The sequence below is a fragment of the Leuciscus leuciscus genome, assembly GCF_965113295.1.
Source record: "Leuciscus leuciscus genome assembly, chromosome: 5".
NCBI lineage: Eukaryota > Metazoa > Chordata > Actinopteri > Cypriniformes > Leuciscidae > Leuciscus > Leuciscus leuciscus.
This window is the reverse complement of record NC_138729.1, coordinates 20,424,618-20,446,770: the sequence shown is the minus strand read 5'-3', so window position 1 is coordinate 20,446,770 and position 22,153 is coordinate 20,424,618. Positions and strand designations below refer to the sequence as shown.

General features: G+C 39.3%; 1 protein-coding gene across 7 annotated transcripts in view; it reads right to left on the bottom strand.

The window, feature by feature from the left end:
- mctp1a (multiple C2 domains, transmembrane 1a) overlaps positions 1-22,153 on the bottom strand; it is a 201,090-nt gene that overhangs the window by 28,052 nt on the left and 150,885 nt on the right. For all 7 annotated transcript variants that reach the window (XM_082170002.1, XM_082170003.1, XM_082170004.1 and 4 more), the window contains 2 exons: positions 17,845-17,964; positions 5,700-5,756 (listed from right to left, as the gene is read on the bottom strand). In XM_082170002.1, coding sequence (XP_082026128.1) covers positions 5,700-5,756; positions 17,845-17,964 — 177 coding nt within the window. The remainder of the gene's footprint in view (positions 1-5,699; positions 5,757-17,844; positions 17,965-22,153) is intronic.

The following is a 22,153-nucleotide window of genomic DNA, read 5'->3' as shown; positions in this document are numbered from 1 at the left end:
TTTACCACTTAAGACATTTTGCTCACAAGACATTTTGTATATTTAAAGGCACCGTATATAATATAACACAATTGTACTGTTTTTAAAACATTTTTGATCACATAAATGCAGCCTTGGTGAGCATAAGAGACTTTAAATAGACAAAGTATTACCAGCCCAAATCTATTGAACTTTAATATGTATACAGTACTGTACGCGTTTATAGCTAACAACCTGAATAATAATTGCATTACACCCTGTTTATGGCACAGATATTTAAAGATAACTCCATTGTCTTTCCAAAGTTTGTCCGTGGGCTTGCGATCCATTGGCCAAGTGTCTGCATTTGCATACTTGTAGTATATATTTCTGGCCTAAAAGCAAAATTTTGATATTAATTCACAAAACTGAGACCTTCATGGAAACTGGCAAGCCTATGACAACAAACAATATCCTTTTTTTCTCTCTTTCTCTGTCACTGTTTTGCTTCACATTCATATTGAATGCTTGTTTATTTATAAGACATACAACATACGGTTACATGCCATTTTTAATATCCAGTCGAGCAGGCAGCACAATCGCGCTCACTTCCTAACAGCTGTTGGGCATGTAAGGAGGCGTGCGTGAGTTGTGGTAAGCCTGTGAGCATGACATGATTGCAGTGTGTATCTTATCTGGGGCGGCTCCTCCTCGGGCTGTGTGTGTATGTGTAGGACCATTACTCCAGTGCCCAGCCAAGCGTACACTCCTAATCTCAGCACTCTTTCACCCTCTCTCTTTTACTCCCTGGAGACACTGGCGCTGTCATCCTGGCTGCTTCTTAGACGGAGCACTAACGCTGATTATCCCTCCGTACTCTCCGGACACATGTCCGCACAACACCGTTTTAGATGACATCACAGAAATAGCCATATTATCAATTAGCACGTGCAAAAAAAAAAAACGTACTGGAATAGTGACCTGAAAATGAATGGGATTCTGTAGTGCATGTTACTGAAAAATACATATAAATAAACACACACACAAAATCTGTGATTTACACACTCTCGTCATTACTTTCTTCTATAGAACACAAAATGAGAGGTTTTGCAAAAATGGCCAGGCTTTCAAAACAGCACCATAACAGTTCATAAAAGTGGTCTTTCCATTTTGCACTACATCCAAAGACTTTTAAATAGGTTTGTTGAAGAAACAAATTGACACTTTCAGTGTTGTTCACGCAAATGTTTTTGCAACTTTGGATGGACACATAGCTAGTGAACAGTACTTTGAAAAGAGAAAAGTTAGTTGTTAATGCGGTCAAAATGCTTGCGCAGCAGGGGTGGCCAAGCTTCAATCAGGGGTGGCACTGGCCTGAAAATCTGAAAGTTACTGAAAGTAGTAGTTATGTCCAATTTGTGGATGAATTACTCAAATCTTTTCAAATTAATTCCAAATAATTGGTTGAACCAGTTCACAACATCTTTGTGAATCATTCATTTACAAATCTGACTGATTCAGTTTGAGTTCAACTCATTGACTTAAGGCCCAGGTATACTTCCATTTTCCGTGTTCCGCTCAGTCTCGCGCACAGTTGAGTGTGCGGGCCTTTCAAAGTACTCCTTTGGCCTTGAGAACGGAAAGACGCGTTCGGCGCATCCGCACTATCTAGTGGATTTTGTTTTTAAGCACTCAAGTCACTCGCACATGCGCTGCTGTGTCCACACCATCCGCACGATCACAAAAATTGGGCTGCACATGGACTGGTATACTTTGGTATCAGTGTTTAACAACTTGACTTTCGGTCTGTTTCTCACACAAAACTATTTGCTTATTGCTTCAGAACACTTAGACTACAGCAAATAAGACATATGGGCCACTTTTATGACACTCTTGTGAGTCTTTTTTTTAGCTCTTTAAGTCTCAATTCATTGCAATTGCATGGAAAAGAGAGACCAGCACACCGTTAAAAATTTCTCCATTTGTGTTCCATAGAGGAAAGAAAGTCCAACGGGTTTAATAATGACATGAGGGTGAGTTAATGAGGATTTTTAGAAATTAGATTTTTAGGTGAACTATTCCATTAAAAACAACCATAGTTTTTTCTCAAAATATTATCAGAGCAAGAAAGACTAGGCTTCCAGCATCTGCTTTATGACAGGTGAGTATTAGATGCATAAAAACAGGGAAAGATAATGAAAACTTTCTTTGGGAAAGCGGCTACACACAAGTGCGAGACAGCTGTGGCACAAGCGGAGCATTAGGCATGTTATCGTAGCGTACCCGATGCTACTGCTTAATTCCACACTAGCATGTCTGAGAGAGGTTTAACAATGTGAGGCACATTCATTATCACCTGGATAATTACCTGCCATTCTGCCTGTGTGTTTACATGTGTTTGGCGGAGCAGGTGTTAAAATATTTTGGCTGTTGTTGCCGAGATTGCTGACGAATTTGGTGGAGTCTGTGAACTCTCCAGAGAGCTATTCAGCACTGTAAACACACATGTACACATCTGCATGCACACACTGCCACTAGCCTGGCAAAGAGAAAAGGAAAAGTGTGTGGCAAGCATATGGCTTTAATGTAATGTACTCCGCATGCTTTTGCATACAACGACATCCAAATTGTTTAACCCTAAAATCCATGATCACAAAAAGTCCTGTAGAAGTTTTGAAACTATAGCTTTCTAGGCTAAAAGCTGAATAATTTGAGGCTAACATAAAATCAAAATTGACCCTATTTAATTGCTCATTTGCTATTTTTTTTTTTTTTTTTAATGTCTATGTTATTCCAAAAAAGAACTTTGTGTCTTCATATCTATCATCTAAATGTAATAACTTGCTCTTCACAAATTACTTTTCCGTTGATGTCAATCTGAAAGTAGCAGCAGGAGATCGTTCCTCTCCCAAAAACCTGCGCCCAACCCCAAAATTATGTTTACAGGACTGCTAGCTTGAATTTTTGCTTTTTAAAGAAGCAGGGATATTGAAGAGGTCCATTGAGCTCAAGGCATTTCACTTCTGAATGCTTCTAAAATTTGAGGTAACACAAAATGGCTGGCATTCATATAAATGTTTTGGTGAAAATATATTCAGATAAATAAGGTTTTTAATGATAAGTCTGGATTTTTATTTTCACTGTACATTTTTGAAGTGATCTAAGTTCAAAAATAAAAACAGTTTTAATGCAATTAGCTACAATTTGTTAGTAACTTGCAGAGTAGCAAACTACAGTATTAAGTACTTTAAATTATTTAAAAGCAGCTTCCTCAACACCGATTTGATTTCACATAGCCAGGTGCTCAGCAAAAAAATCACCCATTTTAAAACATTTTTACAATGTCACTTGCACTAACCTTGCTTTCACCTGATCACGCTCTCTCTTCTTCTCCCTCCCCTTTTCTTGTTTTGGAACCAATTGCCTACTTGGGCAAAACAACTGATCCGTCTCCATCAATTAGTCTTGACTTTGGACTTTCATTAAGAGTAATTGACTAATATCTGCAGTGAGTCTGAAGAAAGACACTTTTAACTATCACGAAACAGTTTGTTAAGTAGAAACACATGTCTTGGCTCAAACTATGCCTGCAAGAGGTCCCCAGTCCAATGCAAAACAGGTGCCTGCCATGTAATACCCCATTTAGCCCCAGGGGCAAAGGTTATCCAGCTAATAGCTTCCTAGTGGAGACTAAGGAAGAGCTGAAGACTAGGCCTGGCCTAAACATCTGGGACATATTGCACATATTTGCAACATATGCTTCAAGTTCAATTAAAATGAGGCCTTGGCACATTTATCAATTTTTTTTCCCCTTTCCTTCATCCAGTGAAAGTGGTCCTACCCTGATGTGACCTCAGTATTTTACTGTTTGAACAAACAGAGAAGGTAATGAGTGTGTGAGGTCATCAACAAAACTGACACGAGGAATAGAAAGTAAAGAGACCAAAAGAAAGAACTGCAAACTATTGTTGAGGAGTCACTAAAAGTAGGGTATTATTGCAGCTATTTTTCCCCAAATAGTGTGACTATTGAAGTACCAAACTACTTTTTATTGTCTTTATTTTATCTATATCTTTTTACCCAGCTATCTAGTATCTGTGTAGCCTGACATAATTCTGCATCACTGTATTTTTCATCACATTATTGCGCTTTACAGCAGAGCGATGCGAAGCCTCTGTCATCTGTAACATTGGTAAGTCTGCTGCAGCTAAATGAAACTTAAATAAATAATTCATCATTAAAATAAATGATTCACCAATTAAATCTAAATATTTAGTCAAATGCTTCTGTTTACCACAGTTTTTACTTTTATTTTAAATATGAGGACAACTTTTTGTGCTTGAATTGTATTGATTGTAAATAAATAAATATAGAAATTAATTTCAATTTAAATGTCATTTTTTGTGGCATATAAATGCGAGTGCAACAGTGACTGTCCAACCATTTAACTACACACATTTTGTTCAAAAGCAAAAAGAGTACATTAAAATTGATGAAAAAATACAAAAATGTACAAGACACTGTACTAAATGTCACAGTAATGAACTATGTACGCTATGAAGCATTGAAAATGGTGCAATCAAATAAAAAAATAAGTTATGGTACAATACAAAATTATTGATTGATTTGATTGATTGATTGATTGATTGATTGATTTCAAGACATTTAAATATAAAATGTGTGTGTGTGTGTGTGTGTGTGTGTGTGTGTGTGTGTGTGTGTGTGTGTGTGTGTGTGTGTGTGTGTGTGTGTGTGTGTGTGTGTGTGTGTGTGTGTGTGTGTGTGTGTGTTAAAAAATTGTGTAAAAAACTTTACATTGCTGACTACTTGAACTTTGTGTAATTTGCCAAGCTAATCATAATTCAAAGTAGCCTCCTCAACACTGCTGCAAACTCTAATTTTAACCATTTAAATAATTCTACCCGGTTATGAAGAATCAAAACAAAACTATGCAAACTAAGACTATGCAAAAGGAGAAAGATTAGGCAAAAGGGACAGAGAGAGGACGTCAGAGAAGAAAAGTAGCCCAGAGTAGCCCTTCTCAACTTTCCAACAACTCAACTGAGTTGAGCTCATTTGTCTGAAGGTACAACAGATCCTTGACATTAATACAGATACCGGTTCATTCTTCTGCCGGCGACCTTCTACTTCATGCACTTTGTCCACTAAAGAGGAATGTACATAAGATGTCATAGGTTATGTTTTCATCTTTATAATTTCACATCGCTCGAAAAATGTACTTGACACTCTTGTTGACCCATTTCCAGACAAAATGCATGAGTGCTAGTATTTTGCAGAGCAATAACATGAATCTGCCTGCTCAGAACCATTAAAATGCTTCCTTGTGAATGCTGCTGGGGCATTTGGCCTGAGGTCATTTGAATGCTATTAATTGCACTTCAAAGGCCTTGAGAAATATCAGAAGCTCAACACAGAGACCCTGAAGCCAAGTTTATTTATGCCTATGTGGTTCCCCTTTATTCTTGGTAAAAAGGAAACATGTACTGGAACTCTCTAGACTTCAGACACTAGTATGTCTGACACACTAGCTGTGGACCTTTACTATATAAATGTGGCGGAAAGTGTTAAAACACACAAAAAAAACAAAACAATGACCTATTGGTATTTGAGTCAAACGTGAGAACAACTGAAATTTCAATACATTACACTTTAGGGAACATTTGAGTATTAAATATACATCGGTGTTGAAATACATGTTTGAGAGTGGCACCGATAATTACCTTGTCATCTCTGTCAAAGTCTTCCTCCTCGTCCTCCAGCAAATCCTCCACAGCTTGCTGATGTGCATTGTGAAGAGCAGAACAAAAGAGAAGAGAGCGGAGCGGGGGGGTAAAAAAAGAAGAAAACAAAACAAAGAGAAAATCAATTTCACATGTACACTTAGGAACATCTCCACATCTTCAAGTGAAAACAAATGATAGCACATAGTCCACTGATAGAAAGCAAACCCCCTGAGTCTGACCTCAGTCTCTAAAGTCATCAGTTGTGTCCTCTTGTCCATAAGGTTAAAACCTCAATAGAGCCTTTGGCAAAGGGAGGCTGATGACATAGAACGTTAACTATGTGCTTCAGTGGACCAGATCCAGGCCAACAATGGTCCCTTCAAAACCCCTTCAGGTTTTCATCCTTAACTCAAGCACACAAAGAGCCGTATGCCCATGACCTCGAGAAATGCTGCAGGCTACTCTATTCTCCCAGAAGAACATACAAAAAAAAAAAAGAAGATGAATAGAGTGATGCTGAGAATATTGAGAGCAAGATAGAGAGCACCTAATCGTTTAGCTGTGTGAAGGGCACAAGTGAACTATAGGTGAATTTATATGAATGCACACATACAGTATCAAAAAACAAGTCAGTTGTTATATATAGTGATGCACCGATGTGAAAATTGTGGCCGATACCGATAACCGATATGAATATTGCTGTTATGGCCGATACCGATATTTACCAATGTATAGAAAACACATTTTCATGATAATCAAATAAAGAGCTATTTTCCAAAACATTTTTTTTTTTTACTTTTGTAATTTATTTTCAGAAATGACTGATATTGGGCACCTTTACCTGTGTGCAAAATATGTCATCAGATTTTCAGAAGAAAAAATAAATATTTATATAAAAAAAAATGTATGAAGGATACAAGTGTGTCCTGAATTCAGACTATGAATAAGGATGAAAAGGCACTGAATAGGCAATGTCAATGTCTGTGAGTTTTGTATAACATGCTCATTGGGTTAAATGGTGAGATTGACAAGACGTGCTGAAAAACTGTGCTGTTGAATTTACGCCTCCAGCCTAGTTCAACGATTGTGTAGGCTGCTCTGTACCTAACCTCTGTCATTAAGAAACATCCAGAAATTTCCCAGATATTTATAAACACCCCTCAGCAATCTCTGATATATTAAGTGAATCCCAACAAAATCCCAGTGCATAAACTTTCAATGATGTCCATGGTTCACGTCAACACACGCTGAACACTTGCTACGTGCTACGTGTAGGCTAGAATAAAGTTGGGCTGCAGCTACAGTGGATATTTTAATTGTTAGCGTGCTTTTCATCCATTCAATGGTGAAACGAAACTCTTCTTATCACTCAAGGAAGATCTTTTTCCACCTCCACATAGGCTGTTTTTTTACACTAGGGTGACAATACATCAAGACTTTAGAGTAAAAGCAAGCTGCAGCCGATTGATACTGTATAGGCTACTGACCCGGCCTGGAGGTGTACGTGCATAGCCCGAAGGACGTTAGCTTAATTTCTACTATGTCGCCAAATATATGGATTGAGCCAAACTGGACTGTTTGGCAAGATGACTGCTGTTCTTTGCAATTCCTATTACGACCATATAACTACATTCTGCCTGATACTAGGGCTGTACGAGTCAAAAAACGATCAGTCAAAAAATGCATCATGAAGAGGAAAAAAACATATAAGTCGCACTAAATAAGTCGCATTTATTTAGAAATTTATTTTCACAAAAAAACAAAAACGTTACGGACGTGAGCGCTCTGAAAGCGGCACTAAAAGACTGCTTTAAAACTTTCACAGAGACCTCAAACAGAAAGCACAAAGCCTGTCTTTAAATTTAATTTCGTTTTGTATTAATTGTATCTTAATTTTAATCAATGTTTCATCAACCACTTGCCTGGATTTAATAAATAAGAAGTAAATATAGTAGAAAATATTTAATCACGACACAGAGGCGCCAGCGCGTGAACCTGGAGCTTGTCTCATAAATGAATCGAAACTCAGCGTATAAGGTAGCCTACTTGCCTCACAGACCTGAGACATATATAGAAAGCTTGAAATGTATACTTTTAAACAGAACAATTCAAAACGAAAGAAAACAGACTGCTCTCTGCTTATGTCATCCGTATGAAATGTGCATTTCTCTCAGGCGCGTTCACTACTGCGAAGATCGCGAGTCAGCATCGTCAACTTCATCTTCAACTTCACACGTCAAATACACAGGAATGATTATTGGCCTGTTCACATCGGCCCTATTTTGACATCGGAACGATACCGATGTGTTAAAAAATGACCATATCGGCCGATATTATATCGGCGGCCGATATATCGTGCACCACTAGTTCTATATGTTATTTTAAATGAGTTACTGTGCGTTCACACCGGACGCGAATAGCGCGTCAAATTCGCGCCTGCCGCGTCTAGTTTGCCGCTTGACCACTTGTGTTAATTCGTGTGTCAAGAGCGAAATTGACGCGCGTAAAAACAAAAGTTTGAAGCGAAATTTACGCGCGTTTGAGGCGAAAGTTTCGAAACCCATTGGCGGCCATCTTTTTTAGATGTTTATCGAGCATTAGCATTAGCATTAATCGAGAGAGTCACCGCTCGTATATGCTCTGGAGAGCAGAAACAGCTGCGTAGGGGACATCGTCGCGGTACTCGGGTCCACCAGACCCTCCAGAGGGTTTCAGGAGTTTCACAATTTGCTCCAGGAGCTAGGTTTGGTAGACCTAACAGTGAGGACGCTGACGAGGACAGCGTAGGCCGTAAGGCATCGGCCTCGAGTGGTCGCTGCCTGACAAGCCCGCGCTCTACAGCCCGGCGCGAGGTTCACCCTCGCCCGCACCCACCTAATCTGTCATTTATTTTTGTTTTGATAATAAATGGAGCCAGCCTCCAAAAGTGAAACCTGTCCTGTGATTTTTGTTTTTATACACTAAATTGTGTTTGTTGTCTTTACATTAGAATGATTATGTTTCATATAATCTAGAATAGATATGGAATAAATAGCATTCAATACAAAATGAGTATCTCTCATATATTGAAATCGAGTTTTTATGTGAAAGATTTGCTTTGTTGTGCATTTTAGTCATATTACAAAATAATTGATTGAGGCCAAACATAAAATAACATTATAAACTGTCACTTCACCACGTGACAGCAGCAAGCAGGCTCCTGATTGGTTAACGCGGCGCGAATTGACGCAGAAGTTCAGATTTTTCAACTCGGGCGGCAGACGCGAATTCGCGTCAAACGCGTGAATGCACAAATAGCACTAATAAAATAATTTGCGCTTAACGCGCCAGACGCTCAATTCGCGCTATTCGCGCGAATGAGGCGTATTCGCGCGAATGAGGCGTATTCGCGCGAATGAGGCGTATTCGCGCGAATGAGGCGTATTCGCGCGAATGAGGCATATTCGCGCGAATGAGGCGTATTCGCGTCTACCGCGCTGCACTCTACGCCTCATTCGCGCCGCAGGAATTTTTTACGCGCATAACGCGTCTTTGCATTGACTTAACATTGAAATCACTCGCGCCTGACGCGCTATTCGCGTCCGGTGTGAACGCACCATTAGTCCTAACCCCATCCCCCTAAACCTAACCCTACCCATAACTTATCCCCAAAATCAGTTATCAGAAATGACAGGTGAATAACGCTGATGTAGAAGCACCTAAACCTGGTTGTAAGCCTAAACTTGACATAAACTGTAAACTTGTCCACCAATTCTAATTGGATGATTGGAATTTTGTTCCAGGATCAACAAAGATTTTAATCAAGGAACATGTTGTACTTAGTGAAAATACATTTATAGAGAATATCATAGAAGTGGGCTCTTCTGATTAAGACTAGAAAGCAACCACTTCATAAACCACCTAGAACATCCCAGCAACCACCTAGCAACACCCTTGCAACTGCAGTATCAATATGCTACACAACCACTCAGAACACCTTAGCAATACATGGCAACCACCCACAACATCATAGCCATGAATTTTGCATGAAGTATTATTTACACCTAGAATAGAATAGAATAGAATAGAATAGAATAGAATAGAATAGAATAGAATAGAATGAGGCATTTATATAGCGCTTTCATATGTACTACTGTACACCCAAAGCGCTTTACAGTCATATCAGGGGATCTCTCCTCAACCACCACCAGTGTGCAGCATCCACTTGGATGAAACTGTAGCTTTACTTCTACTGTAGACCTACTTCTACTTAAAATGATAAAATAAACCAGATCACTAAATTACATTTACGTCACATTTATTCATTCTTGGGAAAGTGCATCTGTTGAGTTTATAGAATATAAAATATGCCACATATGTTTTACTCTCACAAACAGAAAAAGAAAAAAAAACTTCCTGTGTGAGCTGGTAATTTGGCAGCATTAATTATTCAGATCTCATTGGCTTGTTAATCAGAACTCTAGACACCAAAATAATCAGACGATATGTTGGCACACAAATAAAGAGTTTATCTCGGTCAACTGAAAACATTATATTTGGCCTCCGTGGCTCACAGGAGCCCAGAGGAGTGTGTATCACATGTCTGTTTTTGTTGCCGGAGGACTGAAAAGACATAGATCATTATTTCTCTTCTTGTGGTTCCCCCTGTCAATCCCGCATCAAAGCTTCAAGGTCATGTGTGTGTGTGCATGTGTGTATTTACATACGACAACTCGGGCATATGAAAACACCAAAAAGCTATCGGGGAGGAATACATCTTTTTGATGAATTTATTATTTATTTATTTTTGGCTCATTGCATTTCATCAGTTTTTTTGTGACATCCAAAAATTGTTACTTAGCAAACAATAGCTTTTGTTCCTTTGTCTTGTCTAAAAGAGAGAGTGTATGGCTGCTATAAGCCTCTTATGTAAATGCAGCCTGCGGCAGAAACAAAAGGAGGGTTCAGGATAGATACACGCAGTGCTGCGAGAAGACTATAGCGATGGTGTTTTGCGGAAGTCTAATAGCGGACGGATCGACTAGAAGAGCAATGTAGCTCCAGCGCTAGGTTAGCCAGAGGTCATACGCTGGGAAAAAGAACTTGGAGGAAGTTGAACTTCAAGCAAACCTACGATAGCTTGAACTCGAAGGTTCGACAGTCAATATGTCTCACTTGCAGACAGAAATCCAGACTAAAATAGCATCAGAGCCAGACTTTAAGTCCATTGTTTGGCCTTTCGGTTAGCAGCAGCACCATCTCCAGACCAGCGGCGTGACATCCATCCTGGCGAGTTAATGCACTTTCTCTTGCCTTCTGACATCAGTGGAGGAAGAACCCTGCTATCTACACCTTTAATTTTAACCTTCCCAGTGACAGGTGCGCTGGGAATAGACGCCCTAGCTAGACAAGTCATCCAACATGAAGATATGCACTTTCATTTTTTTCTCTTGCCTCTCAGCTCTCGCGCTCTTCCCTCCTCCAGCTCTTCTTTGAAATGTGAGACATCTCTAGCGTCTCCAGCTGCTCAGGGGCTGGCCCTGCTTTGTATGCCGCGTGTGGACGAGAGGCACGGGAGAGCCCAGGCCTGGAAGGCTGATAAGGGCTCTCGCCGGAGCACATCAAGCCCAAACAGCCTCTTCACAGGCTGTCAGAGCCCTGCTGGTCAGAGGGAGGGCTTGAATTTTTGCCAGCACTGGCTGACTGTGGTCTGACCTCTGTAGGGGCTCGAGTCAAAGAGTACGACTGCTGGCGATAGAAGAAACTCTGTTTGTGTGAAGTATTACGTTTCAATAAGAGCAGTCACAATTCAAATGTGAGGATAATGGGCAAAATAATAGCTGGGATGTGTGGGAGAGAGACCGAGCAGCCAGTACGTCTCTTTGGGGCTGAGCTGTACAGGGCACACGGGCCGTCAAGAGGAATCGCCAGGGTCATGCATATCCAGAAGCCACGGGAGTCAACGGTGTCGTCGGTCCCACAGCTCGAGCTCCACTGTAATCCGCAGCAGCCCCGAACCCACAGGACCCAGAAAAACACTCTGGCTTTCTGTTCCGTAAATAAACCCGGCTTCCCGAGACAAGCCAGCGTCAACAATGGTGACGGCAGCCGTGACAAAAATCACACGGATCTGCAGTGTTGTTAGCAAAATCACGGGTACAAAAGTTCACAAAGATGAAGTTCAGGAGCTGCCAAAGTCGCTCCCCGCCTCGCCTCCAACCTCGCCTGCGAGCCGTGGCGGCACGGGGGAAATCAGCAGGGCAACAAACGCTGCCAGTTCAAAGTGACGTGACCTTTTGATTTTGTCACCTGTCAGGGGCTGGCACGGAGGAGCGGAGACGTGTCTGCCAGGCGCGGGTGAAGCGCTGTCTCGCTAACGGGGGCACGGCGCTGGAAGAGGTGGTACCACTGAGGTGGATTAAAGGCCTAGAGCACCTCTCGGCTCCTCTTCTCACTCTTCCTCATCCTCTCCTGGCCCTGCCGTCACACTTCTTGCTTTTTTGTTGTCCCTGTTGAGCCCGCAGCTGAAACACCAGCCTGAGAGTAAGACAAGCTCTACCATAAAGCGCCTCTAGGAGCACGGCTGGCAGACAGACTCTTGCTCTGGTTCTCTTTATGTTGTTGTTTCGTGATTGACACTGGAGGTGGGCTTGACAGGCCTTCGTTTCCCGCCACAGCAGCCCACCTGTACCAGTGTATTCTTTATTCATGAAGCTCTATCCAGGGCTGTTTGTTTTTCAAATTACACACACCGGAAGAAAAAGACAAAACACTACTCAAACCAGACAAAACAAAAGGTTGGAAAAAGTTGATTTGCTAACTTACTCTCTGTGTCATGTGAGGAAATAAGCAAAAGTAGACTAGAGAACAAACAGCTATAGGTTTGATCTAGTCGGTCTTCATATGTTAACAAAAAGATAAAACTAAAGGTGAAGTGTAATTTATCCACCACTGGCAGCATTTTGCAATGAAAGCAGTGTTTATACTCGTTGAGAAGTCATTTGCATGGGATAGGGAAAAGGTAGTTTAACATGTAATGCCATGCTTTGTTCACACGTTTCACCTTTAAAGTTTGCATGAAATGTAAATTCACCCTATTTAAATTCACTACTTTATTTAATTTTTTGACCAATTTTTAATCAGAATGTCATAACTGGATCATCCGGTGAAATGACAGATTTCTCTCTGGTGACGTGTGCTGTACTTCTCCAATCATTTAGTCTGCTTAAACCCCGCCCCTTTCTTACAATCAACTGAAAACTTGTATTCAGATCTGCCTCCAGCCAATCAACATCCAATGGCTAGACCCAAGTCCCTGACCGATTTTTTTTTTTCTGTCCAAAAATCCACATGTACATCAAAATATGGAAGAAAAAAAATTGTCACTAATTCTGTTACATTATGATCATAACTTTAATTTTATAACATTAAATGAGCTCATTTGTTCTCTAAATCATATCTTACCTGAAACAAAACGTAAAAGAAACTTTTATTCAGCGTTATTGTCCAGCTCTTGCTGAAAACTGGTCTAGATTCAAGAGCTGGTAGATGAAGACACACAAAAGCAAGACAATTAAAATTGTGAATTAAAACACTGAAAATGATTGCATCACTGAATTAGGCAAAATTATATATATATATATATATATATATATATATATATATATATATATATATATAATAATTTTTTTTTTTTTTACTTTCTAGAGAAGATGTTAGTGGTGCCATGAAAATTGCTATGATGTGCTGGGAGGTTACCAAGGTGTTGCTATGTAGTTGCTAATGTGCTCTTAGTGGTTTTAGCATGTTGCTAGCAAATGATAGGATGTTCTGGGTTGCTGCTAGGTGTTTGCTATGGGGTTAAGCATTGTTGATAGGTAGTCAATAGGAAGTCAATAGAGTCCATCCCATGTCCCTGCTGCCTTCTTTAATGTAAGTCCATGTGATGTTTCAAAAATGTTATCATCTGTCAAGTAAAAAGTCCAATCACTTGGAAAAAATATCACATCACTCCAAAACAAACTGCATATCATTCATGTCCATAGAATAAACTGTGCAGGATGAGTTAAACTTAGTTTAATACTGAGTTTAATACTTAGGGTTTAGAGCAACTTCCAAGCAAGGGGTCAAAGGATGACTTTAAATTATTCAGTAAAAAAGGTTGAGAAACCATTGCTTTAGAGTTTGCTTAAGTATGCAGAATACAGCAATGTTCACAAACAGGCTATGAAAAATGATTAACCTTTTAAAATAAGTGAGAGGAAAATGGAGAAACAGCGAGCTTGCTAGAGGACACGGTGAGAGTAACCCTGACAATTAAGATCCTCTCTCCCACCACTGACAAGGTTGCTGAGAAAGAACCTCGAATGCTTAATTGCGCTTGAGCTGGTGAAAGAGACGTCACTATGTTCCTCCAGCTCTGACAGTATATGCTATAATTAACACCTTCAAAACATCTGGTAAACTGTTTTCCAGGCCAGTGAATTCAGCAGCCCGGGTCTTCAAGGGCCAGTCATGGGCTTCATTCCCCTCCATTCACACTGCGCTGTCCAATGCTTGACTGAGCCTGAGCGGCCACACTGAAGCCCCCCCGAATGCTTCCAGGTCTCCAAAACAAACGTAGGGTGAGGGGTGGTGTTAGGGTGGAGAGTACTGCCTCTCTGCAGGAGGTGGGCTAGCCACTGACAGCTGCTGTCAGAACGGCTTGGCTAGCGACTGTCAGTGCTCCCTTACCTTCAGGTTAGGATACATGCATTTGCACTCCCTACCAGTAGGGGGCTCTTCCTCCGCAGCAGTGCAGCTGCTTTTGTTTAGGGAAGAAGCAGAATGGCGCTTTAGAAATCGCAGCTTTCAATCACATGCTGTTGATCGACAGGCGTAGTTCAAAAGTCACATCCCTTTGTCTCGCATCTAAACCCATGTTTATTTTTCTATTGTCTATTCACTCTGACACAAAAAAACAATATCGTGGCACTACGCGGCAGCCGGGCAAGCTAAGCTTCTCCCATTCTGTTGATTTAAAACAACGGTTTGGTAGTGTAGTCTAGTGTTTAGTGCACAGCCATTCCAGATGGTAAAAGGGATCTTTAACAATAACAGGCCGTGACAGCGAGGTCAGGTATCTGGTGGAAGGGTGGCAGGCAGAGAACAGCAAAAGAATACGAGAGTCAGGGGTCAGCTGTCTACAGGTTAAGAGTTGAGCTGGCATGTCACATCTAGAGGTAACAAGTCCCTTCAAGAAATATGACAGCTAAAAGTGGGTCCCTGTTTTCCCAGAACATTCTAGCTGTGGACATCAGGGATACAACAAACAAGGGATAATGTACGGTCAGTCTGAAGAAGGTTGTTTTGCAATAATAACCGGCTACTTTTCTGTGATAATGACAACTTCCTACCGGAAAAAATAAAGGCCATGAAATATAGATTTTTAACTGAAATGATTTTATTATGCCAGAAGAAAGGAGCCACGATACAAGTGACAGGAAACTAGCACAGCTATATGAGAAATCGATTATCTGGGACAATGGCAAATATACAGAATTATTATTTAATATATATTTTATTTTTTTGGGGGGGGGGATGAGTTGCAATTAATTTATCTGTGATACATACATATACATCTATGTGTGTGTGTGTGTGTGTGTGTGTGTGTGTGTGTGTGTGTGTGTGTGTGTGTGTGTGTGTGTGTGTGTGTGTGTGTGTGTGTGTGGTGTGTATGAAAAAGTTCTAAATTATTATAATCATTAAATTACAATAATATGTTAGTGTGCAATGTACTGTAATTGTAATTAAAAATGTATATATTTTCTTTTCAGTCCTTCCCGGAAGAAAAAAAGTGATGATAACTGAGGCTGAAAAGTCTATCACAAAAAGTGGGAAGATGCCTTTATGCCAATATGCACTTTTACCATCCATCTCTGTGCGTAGAGGATATTTGAGCACACGTTCATCCACAGCGCTCCGAGTATAAGGCGCGCTACACCACATTACAAAAACATGCAATGCTGATAGCCAGATGTCATACAAACACTTGGAAAAGTTTCATAGAAAGTCTTTCCGTGTAGGTTGGGCAGCATCTCCGTTTCTCATTTCTGTCTGTCTCTGTAAAAAAAAAACCCTGCTTGGACTGGTAGAACGCCACAGCCTATATTTATGTGTCAGCAGGTTTAGTGCAGAGCTACAGTTAGAGTTATCTGAAATGACATCCTGCCAGGCACAGGGAGCACTAGCATCTCTACTATAGTGATGAAAACATGAATGGGACACTTCCACTGGGTGGATATTAATCCTTTCAAAAGTACATCAGTCCTCTGAGTGTGTATTTATGAAAATAAAGCAGAAATTGTAAACTCAGAAAGTATGGGTTTATCTAAGCTGCTGCATCACTTCCAGATAAGGTAGCAGTTGAGCTAGTCAACAAACAGCTTTAAGCTGCAAGTGACATATTAAATGTCACTATTCTATTACATATATATATATATATCTCATTATATAAAAAAAAAATTATATAGGAATTGAAAAAGATGAATGACATCAGGTACTAATCATTACACAAACACACATTTAAAGACACCTAAATTCCTTCCCCTTAAGTTCATAGTAAAGCGCAGGGAAACAGTGTCCAAGCTCAGGCTCATCAGTGAGTTTCAGGCTAATGGAAAACATGTGTGTGTGTTTACTGTTTCTGAACTCTCTTGCTCTCACCAGCCCGTGTGTTGTGGTTACAGTCGTCAAAATGCAGAACAATGGCCTGTTAGAGAGCAGAGGGGATGTGGAGGGTGGAATAACGGGTTAAAGGCATTACCTCGGACTCCAGCCCTCTCATGTGTTTTAAATCCAGAGGTCCTGACAGTATCACCTTTGACCCATTACCTAGTTCTGAATCTCTAACTTCTGGCTCAACTGGCTCAAAGCAGTGGAAGAAAAAAGAAAAGAAAAACCACCGCACTGGACCATCATACAAGCTCAAGCTCATTATATATAAAAAGTACATTATATTATTGAAATACACAAAATATATAAAATAGTATATATAAATAGTATGTATATTTGTATTTATTTTAAGATAAACCAGTTTTGCTTGCTTACCATTACCTCAAGACATGCAACCCCATAACATTACAGTATGACAAATAAAAATAAGAAATAGAAAATAAGACTTTCCCAAAAAGACCTTTCCATGTTATATAATATATGCATTACAAAATATGTATTTTGTTTTTATTGCTTTATAATTTATTGATTTCTATGTAAAAACAAGTGTGAAAAAAAAAGTCTATCAGTATTGACAAGATTCAAAATAAATGTATAACAGACCTCTGGTGAGATTTTGAGTTTTTGCAAACAATGTCGCCATCTATAGGACAACATAATTAGTGTACAGACACTTTCTAAAGGTCCTTTGGTTCTTGCTACTTTTTTACGGTCTCCGTTCTTTGCAAAAGTTGACAAAGAGTGTCTCATAGGTATGAGATTATTAAAAAAAAATAACAGAGACCCTAAAACAGTAAAACTTTGATTGCTTATATTCAGGACACTCAGAAAAAAATTTAGTTCACATGCTTGTCCCATTTACTCAAAGCATATCCTAGATATTTCAGATATATATAATGGGACTATTCCTGGTAAAAACGTATGTTCACCCTGAAATAATGATCTACAATTAATTTACTATCTACCTTGGGTGGTGACCATTTTATTCAAGTCCAAAGCTTTTCTTCAATTACCGTATCGCGTCCTCAAACTCCAACTAAACGACTTTCAAAAATCTACACTGGTATAAAATCGATTCCATTCAATTACCTTCAAGGTGAGCTTTCTTTATACCTCTATTCCATTGATGCTTTAAGCCCACGCACTCAGTCAAACAGCAGCTTATAAAGACAACAAAATCAAAGCAGTGCTGTTATGGAAGTGCTGCTGAGCATTTTGACACTCTCTAAACATACGTGTACATGATTTTAAAAAAATCTAGTACGACGCAGAAATGCTCGAGTTCCCACTTGTTCCGTATTTAGAAAAACAATCACTTTGAAAGTTTTTTTTGTGAGAGCTGAATGGGAATTCAACTAGCTTTTTAATCCTCAAAAATCCTACATACATAAAGTGGAGAGGTTGCATTTAAATGTACTAGAGCTGCAGGTCAGCGTGCGACAGAACTCACCACATCTCCCTGTCTCGTGTCCTTCCCTGAAGCAATGAGAACGTAGTTCCAGGTCAGCAGCATCAAGAGAACCAGCGGGACCATATAGAGCTCAAAATTCCACACCACCACAACGAAAAGCTACAGAAAGAGGGAACAGACAAAAGAAAAGAACATCATTCTGAAGATGCATTTATAAAACACATAAACAATCATTCATTTGACAGGATTCGAAACTAGTTTTTCAATAACATATGAAAAGTGTACCATAAATATTTTTTGGGGGGGGGGGGGTAAATTTATTTATTTACTTAAATAAATCTCTCAATTTCATTTCTTAACATCTAAAAAAAAATTTGATCATATACCTTCAGAATACCTGACAACCAGTAATACATAACAGTAACAATTATAATTTTTTACAGTCTGTCAAGTGTGAGCACAGATGATGCACAAAGTATTTCAGTGTGAAAACAATGAATGAGTCAATCGTCTGCAACAGTGTCTCGTTCTCCTTTATAATAAAAACAATTAAAGCCTCAAAACATACAGCATAATACTGGTCTTACTCTAGTAAATGTGACTCTCCTGCCCATCACCCCACGGCTTCAACAAAATGTTCACATACTCCGCAGAAGGAGACAGAACCTGACCATAAAAAGACTAAATCAATATGATACTTTAGTTTTGAGCTTTTTTCTGTTTTTCTTTTTTTCGTTATATAGGCTATTGTTCTTTTAATATTAGCAACTTATAAAAAACGGAAACTTTAAAAGCAATTACGATAAACTATAAGCTACTATGAACTCCAACTTTATATACTGCAATCTACACATGAATTAGCCTACTCATGTTTTAAAGAGCTGTAAAATAAAATAACACACAAACTCAAACATGTTTTCCAGTAAAGCCCTTAAGCCAAACTACTTGCAACTCATCACAGAAAAGAAAAACACTAAAACCAAAATGAAAAAAAAATCTCCACACACTATGAGAAATATTTACAGCAAAGCAAAGATCACAGCAGGCAATGACAATATCAATCACAGATAATATAAATGAATCTGCCAGGTTGAGAAGGCTGATGAGCTGTCAACTCAGCTCAATACAAAAAGATTGAACTTGAAATTGAGTGAAGGTACTAAGGTTTTTGGAGTTTTCTAAAATGCATCCTCCAACTGGGTGAATAGATACAATGGTTGTTTTTGCATCTCTAAAACAAATAAGTATCCTTGTACATGAAATTCACTCAAAACAAACATCCACAAACACTTAAATATATACATAAAGGCACACCACTAAGACCTTGTTACATTCAATAAGTTTACATAACATTAAATTACCATGTTTTCTAGGAACCTTCCACAGACATAAGGATTTTTACACTATGCAAACAGTATATTCTACCTCCTAACCCTAAACCTACAATTAAATCTACCCATCACAGAAAACTTTCTGCATTTTTACATTTTCAACAAACATCAATTAGTATGATTTATAAGCTGGGATTTTGGATATTGCCATCTTTGTGGGGAAATGTTGTCCCCATAACGTAGGGTGAATCTGAAACACGCGCGCGCGCGCACACACACACACACACACACACACACACACACACACACACACACACACACACACACACACACACACACACACACACACACACACACACACACACACACACACACACACACACACACACACACACAGTCCAGTGGAAATTCTCTGAATCTTGCAGAAACGGGTCAGATGTATTTCCGTGGCCTCCACACTCTCCATTACAGCACCGTTACCCAATGCGCGCACACTGAACATTTCTCAATGAGGAAAAAAACACAAATCTAAACACATATTATATGCAATATCAACAATGGTTTAAATTACCACTTTCTAAATATTCCTTGTCCTTACTAACAGCACATTAACACCTCAAATACTTGAAGAAATTAATACAAATGCTGCATTTAAACATAGCAGAAAGCAATGGATCAATACAATTACAAATGTCAATTTTGTTAAAATCTTTGTAACATTTGGTATTTTAGTACCTGCTCCTATAGAGCAAACTAATTTCTTGCAAAATGCAGCAAAACATCTGTAGTGTGTCCCATTAATTAGGGCAAAATATATTTTTCAGACTAAGTCATTAGAATTCCCTCACATCGAATTAATATCTTCCATCTGTGCATTCATAAAATCATAATGACTTAATTTCCTGCTAAAAACATGTAAAATATAACAGACCAGCCTTCAACATACTTTGACTGATTTTTTTCTTTTTTATATTTCTTTGGCCTCTGATGCAATAAAATTGTAAATTACAAAAATACACTTATTGGAGTTTAAAACCAAACTAAGGGAGTCTTCTAAATCTATCGGTTACAAAGAAAACCCAATTCTTTGTCTCTACTCAGCAGCGTCCATCTTGTTTTCATATGCCTGGTGGTTCATTAACCTGTCGCTGGACACCATCTCTTAAGTTTGGTTATTCTAGCTGAGGGCCAGAGTCTGATTGACAGATGATGTTAGCCAACACCTCGTCTGCTTGGAAGTGACCCTTCTCTCTTTCACACAGCCCAGTGGCCAAGAGAGAGATGCCCAGAGTACTGAGGCCATTCTTCCAGCCCAGACACTCATATCACCCCCAGTCCCCCCCACCGAGAGCCCTTCCCAGGGAGGGAAGGGCCACGGACCCCAAAAGCAGACCGAAGGGAAAGAGAAAGGTCCGGGTGAAAGAGAGGAAAGGGAGAAACCCAATCTGCGAACACGCAACAAGAGGCTTTGTCAGAGCGCATCCAGGTATTCACGATCAGCTCAGCGACTTTGGCGGCCATTCCGGAGCCACGGCGTTCGATTTCCCGTTTCCCCCGTCTGAGTTTGTGTACTTCAGTGCTGCAGTGTTCTGCACAGGGCACGTACTGTAACCTCTACACCTGCACGGATCCCATCTTACAATGATTCAGCGAGCCTCAGGACCAACAGTAACCTAATACAGACCATGACATCTATTCATTAAACTGCATCTGAAATGCGATTTCCTCTCAGTCCATTAATCTACAAAAAGCACCAAAAGAAAACCACAAATCACTATTGCTGTTACCATCAATATCTATTAGAATTTTGCTTTGGTTCGGTGTAATATAACACGACAGCAAGGAATCTTCAAAAAAATAAAAAATAAAAAAATAAAAATGACATCACAGTCAATACGGGAGACCAAGAAGATTTCTTTCTTTTTTATTCAAGAAGAAGAAAATGTTTACAGAACATCTACTGCATAAATTATCTACGCCCCCTTAAAAATGAGGATTTTAGAATGAATTTAAAAAATCACTTTTCATGTATAAAATTAACAGAAAACCATTGAATCTGAAGCATGATAAAAGAATGCCTACATAACGTGTGTTTTCTTGCACTTCCCTAGTGAATTTCACTAAGTGTAATATCCAAAAACGAAGTGATATTTCAGCATTTTCATGCATGCGACATCCATCTCTAACGTCAAGTAGCATGTAAATTTGATTTCATTTTAAATATCTGTTTGATTTTATGCAAGCGAAAGCACTTGAGAATAAGTCCCTTAACAAAAGCCGTTGCTCTAACTGGGAGAACGATCTGAATCGGCCAAGTGTTTCAGCATCTCGCTGGATTTTTGGAATGGAGGACGGACACGTTTTGGCAGCCAATTTCAATATCATTTTGGCACTTTGTGTTGTGGAGTGCAGGCCTGAGCACTTCAGAGCAGGCATTTGAGAATTAGCACATTAAAAGTGTGTTACCAACACAGCCTACAACAGCCCCTGTACTTGGACTTCAGAAATTAAGTCATCACATTGTGTTGATTATTTTAAATAGTGCCAACGGTGGGTAGAAATATGCCAAATGAGAGGCTGATTATGGACGTCAATAACTCATCTGCTTTTTGGCTTGGTTTCGTTAGGTGGGGATGTTTGGATTGAGTGATGCCGCACTGCCATCTTCTGGCATATTATGAAACACTTTCGATCGTTGTTCATTTAGACCCAGTATGATTTCATCTAAATCTAATTATAAACATCTTGAAAAAGAACAATCTTATAATAAATGCTAAATCAAAGTCTTAATGTTATCTTTCATCATTTTCAGATACATACAACCTTAGGTCTATCAACAGAATCTATGGAGCAGCATTTACTTCTAACAACAGCATAAATTATAATTATTTATATACGTTTTCAACAGAAAATAAATTGAAATAATTTCAGGGGAAAAAAACATTGACAGAAATCCAAAAATCTATGGGGCAGTATGGGGCTCATAGACTTCGCCTGTATTTTATTTTATTTTATTT